General features: G+C 37.3%; 1 protein-coding gene across 1 annotated transcript; it reads left to right on the top strand.

The window, feature by feature from the left end:
• The first annotated feature begins 230 nt into the window (after positions 1–230).
• Positions 231–18,966, top strand: LOC140137127 (kelch-like protein 25). The gene is made up of 3 exons (XM_072158783.1): positions 231–278; positions 1,084–1,347; positions 17,076–18,966. The coding sequence occupies exons 1-3, from the start codon at positions 231–233 to the stop codon at positions 18,015–18,017; spliced, it is 1,254 nt and encodes a 417-aa protein (XP_072014884.1). The 3' UTR covers positions 18,018–18,966.
• Positions 18,967–19,661: the final 695 nt, after the last annotated feature.

The following is a 19,661-nucleotide window of genomic DNA, read 5'->3' as shown; positions in this document are numbered from 1 at the left end:
GCTTGCTATATGCATTTCTCACAGGCTGTAGAAGTCTGTGCTAATTACCTTAGGGAAGTCAAAGACAGCATCACCATCGATGACTGCTTTGAGATCTGGTCTGTTGCATGTAATCACGGCAGTCTTTCAGAGTTAGCAGAGTCTTTCCGTCGCCATCTAGTGCATAGTTTCAACAAGTGTGCTGAGTCACAAAGTTTTCTGGAACATGCCAGTGTGGATTTTCTACTGGAATGTTTGGGGATGAGGAGATAGAGACAGACACAACAACTGAGAAACAGGTGAGTAGACTAACTAATTGGTTAAAACTATGATTGGCAATTTACTGGGAAATATTAGTATTGTATCAACCTATCTACCTACTGACCTATACCTACCTACTGACCTATACTGCCCTCCCATGACAAAAGGAAGTATGGGACAAATTGATGTTGTTGAGATATGGGGCAAAAACCAGATTTTCCTTGATTTATAAAATATTTTACGTAATATTCATACTATATGTTGTTCTGGTATGTTATATCAGTGTACCTTATCAGCAAGTATCAATTTCCTTAAAACAATGATTAATTATTTACATAAAATCATCACAAATTTCCAATTTTATGTCCCATACTTCCTTTTGTGGTGGTTTTTCGCCAAATGCCCTATACTTTGTGTGTACAAATCTAAGGAAGCAAGTATTATTTTTTCGATTTACCTACTTTTTGAAGATATAACTTAGCCAAACTTTTATTAAACAAAAAGATAGGGGTATAAATAGTTAATTTAAGCCAAAAAAGGCATTTTGAAAAATTGTCCCATACTTCCTTTTGTCATGGGAGGGCAGTATAGTACATACCTATATCTACCTACCTACTTACCTATCCATCCATCCATCCAATACACCCCCCACACACCAACCTGACAGTCTTCTGCAAAGCAAGGTATTTCAAAGGGGGATTAATTATCCCTTAACTCCTGCTGAAGCATATTCCCCAGTTTACGCTTCACAATTTCTACAGCTCACATAATGTTTAGGAAAATTTGACAGATCCCACTGACATCTCTGGATTTTTATTTTGTCCATTTTGTTTTTCATTTCAGATACTCCAAGCAGTTATAGCTTGGCTACAGTTTAATTGGGAAACCCGCAACACGAATGCAGCAAACCTCCTGCAGAAAGTCCGTCTTGGCCTCATCCCACTAGATGACCTCCAGGAACTGGTGGATTTGGAGATTGGCAGGATTGAGGAGTGCAAGGAGGTAGTGTTAGAAGTCATTGAGCTGAAGACTACTGGAGAGATATCAGCAGCAGAGCCACTTAGCCATAGATATCCAAAGTGGTTCGCCACCAGGAACACAATAAGTGTAAGTTTTTCTCATAGTTTTCTTCTTTATATTGATTCCATGTGCACTACCGGCCAAATTATCAGCCTCTAGTCTAAGAACTGTTTTGATTGGTTACAAAGATGGGTATATCAAGTAATGAGCCAATCAGAGATATCTTAAAGAATGCTCAGTAGGGCTGAAGGGGATTAAACTTCCCAGTGGGCACAGGTTAGGATTTCGACGTTGTATCAACGTTGATACAACGTCGAAATCTAACCTAACCAGATTTCAACCTGATTTCAACCTAGAGATTGGTTGAAATCAGGTTGAAATTTCAACGTCGATACAACGTTGAAATTTCAACCTGATTTCAACCAACTTTCAATGCAAAAAATTAAGAAGGTTGAAATCAGGTTGAAATTCAACGCTGATACAACGTTGAAATTTCAACCTGATTTCAACCAATGTTTCAACGCACAACTTTATGGCCTTTTTAATACATAAAATATTATTAGGACGAAATAGGCCTATGCTTATTAACATGATTAAAGTAAATTATATCCATGCCGCATGATCTCCCGATTTATACCGTATAGTACGATTTATACTCTTCTTCAAAAGTGGCCCGCCGCGGCGTTCACTACCTCCAACAAGCATGTAATGACTGACGCGAAAACACCGGGTGGTACGGGTATGCTATACGGCCCGTCGCCGCTCAATTGGCCGGCTGATGTTGATGGGAATTCCTACAACTTGGTGGAAGCTGGTGCGACAAACACTTGTTGGGGGATGCAAAAAAGTGTGGGGGGATACTTAAAAGTTTTGACCCTTCTAGGAGGGGGGTGGCTTTGAAAAAAATAAACTAAAAATGTTCGTCTGAAAATTGAGTTTACATGATTTTCGATGGGATTGACCCATAATTTTTATGTCAAAAAGGGGACCCTGAACTATTTGAGAACTGATAATTTTTTTGCATCAGACCCCTCTAACAAGTGTTTTTGAACGGTCCCTAATAGGCCTATTTCGCATAATCTTTTAACCATTTTACTAACACGTGATATCACCCCGGGGTAATACCCCGGGTATCGCCGCCGGCATAGCCGGCGTCAGAGGTGCAGAGGTCGGCACCCATACGCGGGAGGCAACCGGGTGTGGAGTGAGTGGGCCGTACGCAGTGGTTATGTAGTCGGGGCCCTAGCCCCTGGCTGGAGCCGGCCGCATCATAGGCCTCTATGTTGTCGATCATAGTCGGCGAAAGCAGGGGAGGGGGAACGCACTCTCTCAATTTTGGGACGGCAAGTGTTTATAGGTAGGCCTATACACGCACGTTTGGCAAGCTATTGTAGGTAGGTGCGTACGCTCGCGCACATTGCCGGTAGGCACTACACACACACGTTCGCAAGTGTTGGTGAGTACGCACGCGGGTTCGCAAATGTTTGCGAGTACGCACTCACGTTTGCAAGTTTTCATGCGTACGCTTGCGGACATTGCCGGTATGCACACACGTTCGCAAGTGTTTGCAAGTACGCACGCGCGTGCACAAGTGTTTGCAAGTAGGGCCTACGCATGCGCAATCTCAAGTGGTTATATGATATTGCGGTTTATGGGTACGCATGCACATGCTCATGTGTTATGGGTACGCACATGCGTTCGCGAGTTATTGCGGGTACGCACGCGCGTACACAAGTAGGCCTACTTGCAAGTACAAACGTACGTTCGCAAGTGTTTATGGGCACGCATTTGGCATGCGAGTTCGCAAGTGTTTTCGTGTTTGCATGTGCGTTCGCAAGTGTTTATGAGTAGGCCTACTCGCGTGCGCAGGTTATTTGCATGTGCGCATGCCCATTCGCAAGTGTTTGCGAGTACGCAAACACGTTCGCAAGTATTTGAAAGTACGCACACGTGTGCGCAAGTGTTTGCATGTACACACTCGTTCGCAAGTGTTTATGCGTACGCATGCACGTTCGCAAGTGTTTGCAAGTACGCAAGCGTGTGCGCAAGTGTTTATGGGTACGCACGCACATGTGCAAGTGTTTATGGATACGCATTTGCGTTCAAAAGTTATTTCAGGTACGCACGTGTTTGCAAGTACGTATCGCTTTCGCCCAACACTATGGGATATTGCCCAATGTACAGCAGTGAAAGTAAATGGAGTTTATACACACGTACGAGTGACGTACATGAGCTTGAGGCCTAAATTTGCAAATAAAACAGGTTAGTAAACATTTAAATTTTCTTTAAAGGTCTACTTGAATTTTGGACATATTGCAGCATGTATATTTCAACTTGTTTTTCCATTTTGTATCATCAGGATATGTTAAAATAGTTAAGCTTACTAAGCAGTTTATAAGATACATGCCTGTTGTTCATGTTGTTCGAGCATATTCTCTAACGCAATGCTCTATTATACGTCCATGGTATCCGTGAACAAATTCGTTGCTAGTGTTTTTCGAGCAACATATGCCTGCTGCATGCTGTATATGATGAATGCACCATTAGACAGACACGATACAGTCATGACAGTGCCTTGACTTGTACTTTGTAGAAGACTCGGTCAGTTTGGAATATTTGCTGGGGCAATGCAAATGTAACAAACTAGGCATGCTAGGCCCCTAGCCCTAGTCATATCGTACAGTAAAAGGTCTTGCTTGGTACTGCTGGGAGCATAGATAGGTGAACCCTAGGCCCTATACTACGTCCTACTCATGTTCATGTCATGTGCATGATGTGCTAGGTCGTGTATTAAATGATTTAGACATTTAGACATTACGTTACCGGTATGGGAGTCTAGGTTGTAACTCCGTCAAGTTTTTTGATGATTTAATTAAAACATAAATTTCAATGTCAATGACAATGATTTATGAAGAAAAAAATACAGGGCCCAGGGGCCTATAAATATGGCTAGGCGTATTAGTAGTACCAGTAATATTTAGTTAAATGTTAGGGCTAGGCTAGTGGAATTTGTTGAATAAAGTTCTTTTCAAATAAATAGAGCTTGGGCTCGGATAGCGACGTTTTCACGTAGGCCCACTATTTTATGTGGGACCTGAGAGCACATCAGACATATCTAATTGCATTTTGAATACGAGGAATGTCCTTCTAATATCAAATAATTTTTATTTTGTGAAATTCGATATACTATTTTTTTTAAATGTATTCTGTCGGTCGGACATCCGGGCTGTCTCTAGTCTCGGGCCCAAACTTCATGTGGCTCACGGTTTGTCGTGAAGAACAGAAACCGGCTGTGAAGGAGGCTACATAGCGATGTTGCTGGAGTGACCTTCAATTTCGGAAAAAACGACACTCGACCATGGAATTTAATTTTAAGTTTGTCAGTATATAAACGGTAAATCAAGTAAGTTTCTTTCACTCTGAAGACTTAGAAACGGTTGTTGATTCCACTGACTATTTGCGATCGAAATTTACATTACACCAATGACAGAAATCATCAACAAATATCGAATCAGGGACTTGTTTTCACTCGAACATCATCAACCGGAAGTGACGTGACACGGACCGACCTAATATTTTATGGCAAATGATTACCATTAATTGTATAAATCTAATGATATGTGGGGAAAATCTATATCTTCAATATGAAAGGTCAAAACTTTCAATTGATGGTCGGCTTTTCATCCATCCCAGGTACATACACTTAAATTAGGATTTCGTGATCCTATCATCCTCTTTTTATGATATTTATCAATAGTTAATAATCCACGAAAAAAACGTATTCCCAAAATTTCAGTTGATTCCGATTTTGCGTTAGCGAGTTATGCATGATTATGTGAATATAGGCTACTGGTACATGGTCTATATATGCCATTGTTGTAATTTCGTTCTGGACATACCAGAACGAAATTTAAATTTGACGATATTTTTGCTAAACAAATTAATCTGCAAGAAAATTTTGGTACATAGCCAGAGGTTTCCAGTGGTATAAAAATGTCAACTTTCTTCGGAAAAAAGTGGGGGGATGACCGGATGAGGCTTTGGATCACGAAATGCCCTTTAAGTACATGTCATTCGATTTATTAAAAGGGCATTTCGTGATCTACAGCCTCATCCCCCACTTTTCTCAAAAAAAGTTGAGATTTTTATATCACTGGAAACCTCTGGCTACATAATGTTTATGTACAAAATATTTCTTGCAGATTAATTCGTTTAGCAAAGATATCGTGAAATTTGAATTTCGTTCTGGTGCACCAGAACGAAATTACAACACATTGTTTATGGAGCAGTGTAATACACATAATCATGCATAACTCGCGAACGCAAAATCGGAATCAACTGAAATTTTGGGAATAGGTTTTTTTCGTGGATATCTAATGAAAAATGACATAAATAGAGGATGCTAGGATCACGAAATACTCCTTTAAGTTTACTTTGAGGACTGTTAAATGTCAAAAGTTGCAATTTTTAATAATTTGCCCTAAATTTTTTTATTGTATCGCGAATTTCAAAAACTCGAATTTATAAATATCAGAAGGACATCCCCCGTATTCAAAATTTTCGATATGTCTGATGTGCTTTCAGGTCCCACAAAAAATCTGTGCAAAGGTATAGAGAACAACAGAGGCCATTTTGTATACAAAGTGTAGGAAAATTTATTAGTATTGTGCACCCGGAAGAATACCTTAAAAACCTATTCTATATGGCCTACATTACTGAGATGTCAAACAGGTTTATACCGGCCGGATTGATCCCGGTTCCTAAGCTAAAGACATTTGGAATTTTTAACTTTTTCACGTAATCTCTGTATTAATTAAGGACTGAAATTTCATTTGAGTTACAATTTTGGGGAACTTTACAGATTCAGATTTTGATTTAAAAAACCGTTGAAAGGCGACGCCGCTATTTCAACGGCAAAACTAGCATTAAAACTTGTTCCGTTAGCAGTAATTCGGCCAGGACCTACTTTTCTTGTGAATCGATTTGTATAATTTCATATCTATTTTAGTCATTAATAGGTTAGCATCTTTCATTTGAATCAGAACATGCCGACCTCACGAAGAACATGGTCCATATATTAAGGACACCACGTAGCCATATACTTTTAACCGGAACTCATCACAATTGCACCTTTCGCGCAGTGATTTGGTGTAATGCGCCCTTAGTCTGACTTGCCATTCAATGTAAATCAGCTCAGCGCACTCAGTTTTGTTTTTAAACATGTATAGAAACTAGAGCAAAAATAAGTTACAATTTCCCTCTTTTTGGTCCGAAGAATGGCCCTAAGAAATGTATAGCAGAATGACCTTATAAACAGTCAGGAGTAACTGGTCTACCTTCAGTAGGGCTATCTTACATTACGCATATTTAATCATACTGCATATACATATCTATGCCAAATATAATGTTTCTGTGTAAATTATGGAAATAGTTGTGTTTTTATTTTAAATGATAATCCCTAAATTGTTATGTTTGTCGTTACAGTTGACGTGTCGTTGCGCCACATGATAAAGGAATCAAAACAAGATCAGTGAAGATTGGCCATGCAATAGACAGACTATAATAGTCCATGACAATGTACAATGTATAAAGCATCAAGAAAATTGACTTAACATCAGGAACGTTAGATGCAGCCAAAGATTTCGGATGAACTGGCCACTTGAGAGAGCCATAATTGTAAAAGAATGGCATGGAGTAACTCCTAGATCAACCCTCCTTCTTCCTTCAAATTCTGCCTTTGCGTCCATCGTAGAGCAGTTAGTGCCACGTACTACTCATCAGTTCAAGTTCTAACCTTAGTCATGAAGGGTCCAAGGGTCCTTCATTCCATCTATATCCCGCAGATGGAATGTACTCCCGCCTCAAATTCCAGGAATTGTGAAACGGATCAGCTTCAAAACGGAGGTTAACAGCTATCTAGGCGCCAACCCATCAGCTTAATGATAACAGCTGTTATTGCCTTGATATGTGTCTTAACATACAAAGAAAGAAGGTGAACAACTAAGCAAGCAATACAGATTCTGGTCTAGATTTTCTTGATATTGGTAGTGATGACATCATCAATGCGAAATAAGCCTACTGATAGGGTTGACGTTTTCGATGCTTATCTCCTTCAGCTAAACTGAGCACGACAAGGATCCTTTAAACATGTGTTGAAGGGTGGAGTGCAAGCGCAGAACAGTTCCAAAACTATTGATCACATTCTCTGTATGATCTGATCATCAGTCTAAGGAAGTTAGTGTGAAGTTCTTCCATGAGAAAAATAAAAGTATTTAGTTGTATAATCTGTCTACAATTTCCAGTTTAGTTAGCGTATCAAAAGTCAAGACTTAGAAACCATATGTTAAAGATACCTTGCATGGTATCAGAAGTTTTAAGTAAGTTGTAACGTGAAAAGAAGATTTTTACGCGTTTTCTTCAAGTTAATATTGAATGGATATTCCAAATGCGCAAGCCAGGGAAACCCCTTATTAACATTTTAAAATACGAGGTTCATTCAAAAAATTCTACCTCCATCGTCACCTCTCTATCTTACGTGTCAGGCAATTGAAATTAAACATCCCAGCAAACACAAAATGTTTTCGAGATCATTCGCAAAAGGTTATTAAAGGTTGTCAGAAAACGTTTAAATGTCGGGTTATATTAAGGGTATAAAACGTTTTCATAACATTAAAAAACATTTTTTGATAATCTTCTGCCCAGCAAACACAAAATGTATTACAGAAACGTTTAAATGTCGGGCTATATAAAGGGTATAAAGGAAAATATTTTGCGAAAAATGTTTGCCTAAAATATTTGCAATAACGTTTTAAAAACGTTTTCATGACATTTATATAACCCGACATTTAAATGTTATTAAAACGTTTTGAAAAAAAAAACATTTTAAGAACATTTCTGTGTTTGCTGAATGCAAATATTTTAACATAATTAGTTATTTAAGTGTTGACAAAATATTTGGCAAAAATGTTTGCATTGATAGTTTACAATAGCATTTTGAAAACATTGTTAAAATATTGTTGTAGTGTGTTTTATACAAAACGTTTTAAAACGTTCTCATGACCTTTATATAACCCGACATTTTAATGTATATAAATACGTTTTTACCTAAGCCAAAAGCCAAAATATAACTTATCTAAAACGTTTTTAAAACGTTTTTATGTTTGCTGGGATGATTATACCCTTACCTCTTGGCTACAAAATAAAAATGAGATTTTTGGTCAAAGTGAGATTTTTGGTCAAAAATGAGATTTTTGGTCAAAATGAGATTTTTGGTCAAAAATGAGATTTTTATTTCGGTAAACTAAAACTGATATGAGAAGGTGAGAAATTAGCACAAGGTTGCAGGTTTACTCAGTGGTGGCAATCTTGAAAAAACAAATTGGTCAAAAATTTGATTTTTGGACAAAATGTGATTTTTGGTCAAAATGAGATTTTTGGTCAAAATGAGATTTTTGGTCAAAAGTGAGATTTTTGGTCAAAAGTAGATTTTTGGTCAAAATGAGATTTTTGGTCAAAATGAGATTTTTGGTCAAAGTGAGATTTTTGGTCAAACATGAGATTTTTGGTCAAAAATGAGATTTTTGGTCAAAATGCTCGCGCACATTGCCGGTAGGCACTACACACACACGTTCGCAAGTGTTGGTGAGTACGCACGCGGGTTCGCAAATGTTTGCGAGTACGCACTCACGTTTGCAAGTTTTCATGCGTACGCTTGCGGACATTGCCGGTATGCACACACGTTCGCAAGTGTTTGCAAGTACGCACGCGCGTGCACAAGTGTTTGCAAGTAGGGCCTACGCATGCGCAATCTCAAGTGGTTATATGATATTGCGGTTTATGGGTACGCATGCACATGCTCATGTGTTATGGGTACGCACATGCGTTCGCGAGTTATTGCGGGTACGCACGCGCGTACACAAGTAGGCCTACTTGCAAGTACAAACGTACGTTCGCAAGTGTTTATGGGCACGCATTTGGCATGCGAGTTCGCAAGTGTTCGCAAGTGTTTTCGTGTTTGCATGTGCGTTCGCAAGTGTTTATGAGTAGGCCTACTCGCGTGCGCAGGTTATTTGCATGTGCGCATGCCCATTCGCAAGTGTTTGCGAGTACGCAAACACGTTCGCAAGTATTTGAAAGTACGCACACGTGTGCGCAAGTGTTTGCATGTACACACTCGTTCGCAAGTGTTTATGCGTACGCATGCACGTTCGCAAGTGTTTGCAAGTACGCAAGCGTGTGCGCAAGTGTTTATGGGTACGCACGCACATGTGCAAGTGTTTATGGATACGCATTTGCGTTCAAAAGTTATTTCGGGTACGCACGTGTTTGCAAGTACGTATCGCTTTCGCCCAACACTATGGGATATTGCCCAATGTACAGCAGTGAAAGTAAATGGAGTTTATACACACGTACGAGTGACGTACATGAGCTTGAGGCCTAAATTTGCAAATAAAACAGGTTAGTAAACATTTAAATTTTCTTTAAAGGTCTACTTGAATTTTGGACATATTGCAGCATGTATATTTCAACTTGTTTTTCCATTTTGTATCATCAGGATATGTTAAAATAGTTAAGCTTACTAAGCAGTTTATAAGATACATGCCTGTTGTTCATGTTGTTCGAGCATATTCTCTAACGCAATGCTCTATTATACGTCCATGGTATCCGTGAACAAATTCGTTGCTAGTGTTTTTCGAGCAACATATGCCTGCTGCATGCTGTATATGATGAATGCACCATTAGACAGACACGATACAGTCATGACAGTGCCTTGACTTGTACTTTGTAGAAGACTCGGTCAGTTTGGAATATTTGCTGGGGCAATGCAAATGTAACAAACTAGGCATGCTAGGCCCCTAGCCCTAGTCATATCGTACAGTAAAAGGTCTTGCTTGGTACTGCTGGGAGCATAGATAGGTGAACCCTAGGCCCTATACTACGTCCTACTCATGTTCATGTCATGTGCATGATGTGCTAGGTCGTGTATTAAATGATTTAGACATTTAGACATTACGTTACCGGTATGGGAGTCTAGGTTGTAACTCCGTCAAGTTTTTTGATGATTTAATTAAAACATAAATTTCAATGTCAATGACAATGATTTATGAAGAAAAAAATACAGGGCCCAGGGGCCTATAAATATGGCTAGGCGTATTAGTAGTACCAGTAATATTTAGTTAAATGTTAGGGCTAGGCTAGTGGAATTTGTTGAATAAAGTTCTTTTCAAATAAATAGAGCTTGGGCTCGGATAGCGACGTTTTCACGTAGGCCCACTATTTTATGTGGGACCTGAGAGCACATCAGACATATCTAATTGCATTTTGAATACGAGGAATGTCCTTCTAATATCAAATAATTTTTATTTTGTGAAATTCGATATACTATTTTTTTTAAATGTATTCTGTCGGTCGGACATCCGGGCTGTCTCTAGTCTCGGGCCCAAACTTCATGTGGCTCACGGTTTGTCGTGAAGAACAGAAACCGGCTGTGAAGGAGGCTACATAGCGATGTTGCTGGAGTGACCTTCAATTTCGGAAAAAACGACACTCGACCATGGAATTTAATTTTAAGTTTGTCAGTATATAAACGGTAAATCAAGTAAGTTTCTTTCACTCTGAAGACTTAGAAACGGTTGTTGATTCCACTGACTATTTGCGATCGAAATTTACATTACACCAATGACAGAAATCATCAACAAATATCGAATCAGGGACTTGTTTTCACTCGAACATCATCAACCGGAAGTGACGTGACACGGACCGACCTAATATTTTATGGCAAATGATTACCATTAATTGTATAAATCTAATGATATGTGGGGAAAATCTATATCTTCAATATGAAAGGTCAAAACTTTCAATTGATGGTCGGCTTTTCATCCATCCCAGGTACATACACTTAAATTAGGATTTCGTGATCCTATCATCCTCTTTTTATGATATTTATCAATAGTTAATAATCCAAAAAAAAAACGTATTCCCAAAATTTCAGTTGATTCCGATTTTGCGTTAGCGAGTTATGCATGATTATGTGAATATAGGCTACTGGTACATGGTCTATATATGCCATTGTTGTAATTTCGTTCTGGACATACCAGAACGAAATTTAAATTTGACGATATTTTTGCTAAACAAATTAATCTGCAAGAAAATTTTGGTACATAGCCAGAGGTTTCCAGTGGTGTAAATATGTCAACTTTCTTCGGAAAAAAGTGGGGGGATGACCGGATGAGGCTTTGGATCACGAAATGCCCTTTAAGTACATGTCATTCGATTTATTAAAAGGGCATTTCGTGATCTACAGCCTCATCCCCCACTTTTCTCAAAAAAGTTGAGATTTTTATATCACTGGAAACCTCTGGCTACATAATGTTTATGTACAAAATATTTCTTGCAGATTAATTCGTTTAGCAAAGATATCGTGAAATTTGAATTTCGTTCTGGTGCACCAGAACGAAATTACAACACATTGTTTATGGAGCAGTGTAATACACATAATCATGCATAACTCGCGAACGCAAAATCGGAATCAACTGAAATTTTGGGAATAGGTTTTTTCGTGGATATCTAATGAAAAATGACATAAATAGAGGATGCTAGGATCACGAAATACTCCTTTAAGTTTACTTTGAGGACTGTTAAATGTCAAAAGTTGCAATTTTTAATAATTTGCCCTAAATTTTTTTATTGTATCGCGAATTTCAAAAAATCGAATTTATAAATATCAGAAGGACATCCCCCGTATTCAAAATTTTCGATATGTCTGATGTGCTTTCAGGTCCCACAAAAAATCTGTGCAAAGGTATAGAGAACAGAGGCCATTTTGTATACAAAGTGTAGGAAAATTTATTAGTATTGTGCACCCGGAAGAATACCTTAAAAACCTATTCTATATGGCCTACATTACTGAGATGTCAAACAGGTTTATACCGGCCGGATTGATCCCGGTTCCTAAGCTAAAGACATTTGGAATTTTTAACTTTTTCACGTAATCTCTGTATTAATTAAGGACTGAAATTTCATTTGAGTTACAATTTTGGGGAACTTTACAGATTCAGATTTTGATTTAAAAAAATGTTGAAAGGCGACGCCGCTATTTCAACGGCAAAACTAGCATTAAAACTTGTTCCGTTAGCAGTAATTCGGCCAGGACCTACTTTTCTTGTGAATCGATTTGTATAATTTCATATCTATTTTAGTCATTAATAGGTTAGCATCTTTCATTTGAATCAGAACATGCCGACCTCACGAAGAACATGGTCCATATATTAAGGACACCACGTAGCCATATACTTTTAACCGGAACTCATCACAATTGCACCTTTCGCGCAGTGATTTGGTGTAATGCGCCCTTAGTCTGACTTGCCATTCAATGTAAATCAGCTCAGCGCACTCAGTTTTGTTTTTAAACATGTATAGAAACTAGAGCAAAAATAAGTTACAATTTCCTCTTTTGGTCCGAAGAATGGCCCTAAGAAATGTATAGCAGAATGACCTTATAAACAGTCAGGAGTAACTGGTCTACCTTCAGTAGGGCTATCTTACATTACGCATATTTAATCATACTGCATATACATATCTATGCCAAATATAATGTTTCTGTGTAAATTATGGAAATAGTTGTGTTTTTATTTTAAATGATAATCCCGAAATTGTTATTTTTGTCGTTACAGTTGACGTGTCGTTGCGCCACATGATAAAGGAATCAAAACAAGATCAGTGAAGATTGGCCATGCAATAGACAGACTATAATAGTCCATGACAATGTACAATGTATAAAGCATCAAGAAAATTGACTTAACATCAGGAACGTTAGATGCAGCCAAAGATTTCGGATGAACTGGCCACTTGAGAGAGCCATAATTGTAAAAGAATGGCATGGAGTAACTCCTAGATCAACCCTCCTTCTTCCTTCAAATTCTGCCTTTGCGTCCATCGTAGAGCAGTTAGTGCCACGTACTACTCATCAGTTCAAGTTCTAACCTTAGTCATGAAGGGTCCAAGGGTCCTTCATTCCATCTATATCCCGCAGATGGAATGTACTCCCCCTCAAATTCCAGGAATTGTGAAACGGATCAGCTTCAAAACGGAGGTTAACAGCTATCTAGGCGCCAACCCATCAGCTTAATGATAACAGCTGTTATTGCCTTGATATGTGTCTTAACATACAAAGAAAGAAGGTGAACAACTAAGCAAGCAATACAGATTCTGGTCTAGATTTTCTTGATATTGGTAGTGATGACATCATCAATGCGAAATAAGCCTACTGATAGGGTTGACGTTTTCGATGCTTATCTCCTTCAGCTAAACTGAGCACGACAAGGATCCTTTAAACATGTGTTGAAGGGTGGAGTGCAAGCGCAGAACAGTTCCAAAACTATTGATCACATTCTCTGTATGATCTGATCATCAGTCTAAGGAAGTTAGTGTGAAGTTCTTCCATGAGAAAAATAAAAGTATTTAGTTGTATAATCTGTCCACAATTTCCAGTTTAGTTAGCGTATCAAAAGTCAAGACTTAGAAACCATATGTTAAAGATACCTTGCATGGTATCAGAAGTTTTAAGTAAGTTGTAACGTGAAAAGAAGATTTTTACGCGTTTTCTTCAAGTTAATATTGAATGGATATTCCAAATGCGCAAGCCAGGGAAACCCCTTATTAACATTTTAAAATACGAGGTTCATTCAAAAAATTCTACCTCCATCGTCACCTCTCTATCTTACGTGTCAGGCAATTGAAATTAAACATCCCAGCAAACACAAAATGTTTTCGAGATCATTCGCAAAAGGTTATTAAAGGTTGTCAGAAAACGTTTAAATGTCGGGTTATATTAAGGGTATAAAACGTTTTCATAACATTAAAAACATTTTTGATAATCTTCTGCCCAGCAAACACAAAATGTATTACAGAAACGTTTAAATGTCGGGCTATATAAAGGGTATAAAGGAAAATATTTTGCGAAAAATGTTTGCCTAAAATATTTGCAATAACGTTTTAAAAACGTTTTCATGACATTTATATAACCCGACATTTAAATGTTATTAAAACGTTTTGAAAAAAAAAAACATTTTAAGAACATTTCTGTGTTTGCTGAATGCAAATATTTTAACATAATTAGTTATTTAAGTGTTGACAAAATATTTGGCAAAAATGTTTGCATTGATAGTTTACAATAGCATTTTGAAAACATTGTTAAAATATTGTTGTAGTGTGTTTTATACAAAACGTTTTAAAACGTTCTCATGACCTTTATATAACCCGACATTTTAATGTATATAAATACGTTTTTACCTAAGCCAAAAGCCAAAATATAACTTATCTAAAACGTTTTTAAAACGTTTTTATGTTTGCTGGGATGATTATACCCTTACCTCTTGGCTACAAAATAAAAATGAGATTTTTGGTCAAAGTGAGATTTTTGGTCAAAAATGAGATTTTTGGTCAAAATGAGATTTTTGGTCAAAAATGAGATTTTTATTTCGGTAAACTAAAACTGATATGAGAAGGTGAGAAATTAGCACAAGGTTGCAGGTTTACTCAGTGGTGGCAATCTTGAAAAAACAAATTGGTCAAAAATTTGATTTTTGGACAAAATGTGATTTTTGGTCAAAATGAGATTTTTGGTCAAAATGAGATTTTTGGTCAAAAGTGAGATTTTTGGTCAAAAAGTAGATTTTTGGTCAAAATGAGATTTTTGGTCAAAAATGAGATTTTTGGTCAAAGTGAGATTTTTGGTCAAAAATGAGATTTTTGGTCAAAATGAGATTTTTGGTCAAAAATGAGATTTTTGGTCAAAGTGAGATTTTTGGTCAAAATGAGATTTTTGGTCAAAAATAAGATTTTTGGTCAAAGTGAGATTTTTGGTCAAAAATGAGATTTTTGGTCAAAATGAGATTTTTGGTCAAAAATGAGATTTTTGGTCAAAAATGAGATTTTTGGTCAAAATGAGATTTTTGGTCAAATATGAGATTTTTGGTCAAAATTGTGAATTTTCGTCACAAATGTGATTTTTGGTAAAAAAATGTTATTTTTGGTCAAAGGTCAGATTTTTGACCAAAAATTAGATTTTTGGTCAAAAATGTGTTTTTTTGTCAAAAATGTGATTTTTGGTCAAAAATCTGACCGCTGCACACGGCACTCCACACCCAGTTGCCTGGGTATGGGTGCCTACTGCACGGGGCCCTCTGCACCGACCACAACGCATGACCGCTGCGCACGACCTACCAACTCCACACCGGGTTGCCTCCCGCGCGGGCTCCCGCGTATGAGTGCCAACTGCGCATTCTGCACCGACTACGATGCGGGCGATATACCCGTGGCAATTCCCCAGGGCGATACCAGGCCTATAATCATGATATAATACACCAGCCGGCCGATTGTGAAACTCTACACGGGTAAGTATCAATTTATTACTATTATTTAGTAATTAGGCCCTATATCTGAATGATAATTTACAAAATCGGGTTAAAATCGGGTTATAATCAGGTTGAAATCGGGTTGAAATCAGGTTGAAATCAGGTTGAAATCAGGTTGAATTTCGACGTTGATACAACGTCGATACAACGTTGTATCAAGGTTGATGCCCATTTGCAAATACAACGTGATTTCAACCTTATTTCAACGTCGAAATCGGACGTTGATACAACGTCGATACAACGTCAGAAACCGACCCGTGTGCCCACTGGGTTAGCATTGAGAAGAGATATGTAAAAGCTCTATTTTGATTGGTTACTTAAGATGATTATATCATGTAATAAACCAATAAAGGTGCTCTGTATGGCAGTAATGCCCATGGGTTCAAAGTTTCTAATCTTACCTGTTTTGGTGAGTGGAATGAAATGAGCTATTTCATGTAAATCCATATTCCTATGGAAGGTTTCAAATTCAGTTGCACCATTAATTAATACTGTGAAAGATTGAAACTATTAGCCTTTTCGAGATATGGTGCACATAATAAGGAAGGCAGTCTTCAGTATGGGTAAAACCCAGCAAATTCATCATCCTATTGTGGCCACCACATTTCGAAAAGGCTACTAGTAATTGAATAACTCTTTAGTGGAGCCTTAATGTATAAAATGCAAAAAATATACTAATAATCAAAATATTTGAACAAAAGTGTGTGTGTATAGTAATATCTCTTGGTTCTACAGGGTATGCATGTCTGTCTATTTTGGTCATTTTTATGTTGTTGTCTTCACATACTAATCACTTGGTGTTTATTTTTTATTGATTTGTTAATTGTTGAAACTAAAATTTCATTCACTTTTCATACCATGTACTAACAAAGCTTGGCATATTTCATGTGATTTTTTTCCTGCTGTACTAAAAAGCTGTATAATTAATGAACTTGAATACTTATACTAACATAGTTGTAGCTATTCTCCCCTCAATAAAAGGAATTGTTGGTTATGTTCAAACAGAATCTCAGCCATTTTACCCCATGGTTTCAGCCAAGAAGGGTGATATTGTATTAGTATATTCTGTACATATGTGCATGTGCTTGTAGATTTTGGTTAAGTTTTCCCGCTATTTTTTCCTCCAATCTTGCCAACAGTGACTCTATTTCAATCACAATGTAGACAGTAATTTGATGTAGAATTGGTTGTTTAGTTCCTAATTTGTAATGTTGTCTGTCAAATGTCAATATGATACTGGGCTACATTTTCAAATGTCAAATCGTCGTCTGCATCACATACTGTCATATATCTCAAAAGGCTGCCTTGTGTGATTTTTATTATCATTATTTGATGTTTTTAATGATAACACCATATCTTTTTTTATAATAGATGTAAGTAAACAATATTGTGTAATTTCAGGCATTCCTTAAGATTGAATGGAATCCTGAAGGTCAACGAGCATCATACCTTGATCTGGGATGTTGTGAGTCAGGCTGCTGGAAGGAGTTGGATAAGATGGCGCCTTTACCCTATCCTCAACATGAGGTTGATGAAGTTTCCTGCTGTAGTTTAGGGATAGTAGATGGTCAGCTTTATGCAGCTGCTGGAATTGTCGAAGATGAGAAACCGCTAGGTAACTTCTGTGTGTACGACAGCAATGCCAACAAATGGAATCATCTTTCACCAATGAAGTATAAGCAAGGCTTGTTGCCAATGGTCGGCCATAAAGGGTATATTTATGCTATTGGAGGATTTCATCAAGATGGAGTTTTTTCTAGAGTGGAGAGGTACAGTCTCATAGAAAAGAAGTGGGAGCAATTTGGTAGTTTTGGATTTGGTTTAGAACATGTATCGGCAGTTAGCTTTAAGAACCGAATTGTAATGTGCGGTTCAATGTCAAAATACGGTCCGTTCAAGTCTTTGTTCACGCTTGTTTTGAATGAGAAAACAAGAAAATGGGATGTGATCAATGTCCACAATTTATACGAGGATGGAATTGAAAACAACTCTCCCTTGCTTATGGTACTAAATGACAAATTGTATTTAGTAATGAACCATGAGAAAGATCTGGAGAAAATTGGTAGGAGACCAAATATCAAGGAAGTCAAGTTCCTGAATTTTGATAGTGAGGATGAGAAACCATTTGTAGAATTGGCAGAGCTAGATGACATTTACACTGCTATTTCACCAGAAGTGACTATGGAGGATGTTATTTACATCAGTAAATATCAATACATTAAGAGATTGGAGCCATTGGAATCTGGTGAAAACTGTTACGAGCTTGGAAAGGGAATGGGTGCCCAAGGAAACACAGTTCTCTTTGCCTTCGATAAGAAGCGTCTGTCAACTATAGTACATTGAATCTCAAAATTATTGTGATTTGTGATTGACATTGCTCCACCAGATTGGACTAATTTCCAGTTGAAATCTATACACCCCCTATGTAAGACATGACTTTAATCTTCCACATGGGTTGTTGATTTCAAATGGAATCGCCCATTGATTCGCACTCACTTTGTAAAGATTAAGGTCATGTCTTCAATAAGGGTGTATGGATGTCAACTGGAATAGTCCATTGTAAGCACTTTGAGTGCGATGGGGCCAACATGCATTAGAAACGAAGAATGGCACCAAACGCTGATTATCAGAGATATTCTGCACATTTTTGCACATGTAACACACAACCCTTAAGGTCCATTGTTTCTGATGTCTCAAACATAATATTGAACTGTTGTGAACTAGAAGATATAGTTTAGAAATATGTTTTATTTAGGTTGGTTTCAATTGATTGATTATCTGTGACTTAAAATTACATTATGTTTAATCATTAAAGTACATGATCATGATCATGATGATTGAAACTTGATATCCTGCACACTTGATGAAGTTTATGAGTGTAAAAAGATTACCCATAAACACAGAAGTGGGACTCTCTCTGATTGTGTGATTGAATTATGTGATGAACATTTGTACATAATTTGGTGTTACCCACATTTTATGCAATACAAATTTTTCCAAGGTGACATACAATATTTAAAGGTCAGGGTTAACAGTTACAAAAGTGAATGTGCTATCCAAGTACAAGACTAAGTAAAGGTTTAGAGTTGCACAAAGAGGGTTACCTTAACAAGGTTTTACCATTACAGTACATGTACAAGATGGGATGGAGGCAGGACTTTTTGAATGACCTTGATATGTATATGATCCTGTGTCATACTGGAGTACCCAAAAAGGTGAAGTGTTGTTACATTTTGATGTGAAGCTTGGACTTCAATACAGTGTCGCTTGAGTATTCCTTCATTTAGAAGATTAAATTAGGTCTTAAATTGAGGCTAATTTATTCTATATTACTCATGTTTTTATCCTGTATTAAAATAATGTTTAATTATTTTCTTATGGCCACGCGTTTTGAACTCGCCACCCAAAAATGGTGGTTTTGTTACACTTTTCCAAATCGAGACTCGTTCAAATTGTTATATCTCTGCTTAAACAAAAGGTATTGTAGTGTGTTTGGTGTCATGTTGTAGCTAAATGAGTGCTCTAACAGACCTCCAAAGGAGAATTGTTTATCTGCTAAGATAGTGGAGTTAGAGTTGTTTGAGTTCAGAATGACCGAGGTGGTTGTTGAGGCGGTGGCGGTTGAGGCGGTGGCGGTATGTACAAAGTCTATGAGAAATATAGATTTTGTGTGTGTTCGTTGAATCAACTGATCATATCTTTGCATCCATATGGGCTACAGGCATGGTTAAGAGCTCTTTTGAAAGATTATTAATTATGCTAATTGTTTTTAATAATTTTGAACTCTTTATGATTGGTTTAGTCTATAAAATACAAACTTTTACGTACAAAACTACCCGTTTTCATATTAAACACTGTAGTAAGCAATGCGGATGTCTTCAAAATCTAAAAGTTGCTGTAAATATTTAATTACTTTATCCTATCATAGTCAAAGTATACATTTTCTGAGAGGAAATTTGATGAGGAATCTAAATATGGACTTACTTT

This window comes from Amphiura filiformis, chromosome 17 (assembly GCF_039555335.1).
Source record: "Amphiura filiformis chromosome 17, Afil_fr2py, whole genome shotgun sequence".
In the NCBI taxonomy this organism is placed as follows: Eukaryota; Metazoa; Echinodermata; class Ophiuroidea; order Amphilepidida; family Amphiuridae; genus Amphiura; species Amphiura filiformis.
Note: the sequence above shows the minus strand (reverse complement) of the source record. Positions and strands in the feature narration are given on the sequence as shown.

Coding starts and splice junctions, on each gene's coding strand:
- LOC140137127 (XM_072158783.1), top strand. CDS start 231: ATGTTTGGGGATGAGGAGATAGAGACAGACACAACAACTGAGAAACAG. Junction 279..1,083: donor ACACAACAACTGAGAAACAG/GTGAGTAGACTA, acceptor TTTTCATTTCAG/ATACTCCAAGCAGTTATAGC. Junction 1,348..17,075: donor CCACCAGGAACACAATAAGT/GTAAGTTTTTCT, acceptor GTGTAATTTCAG/GCATTCCTTAAGATTGAATG.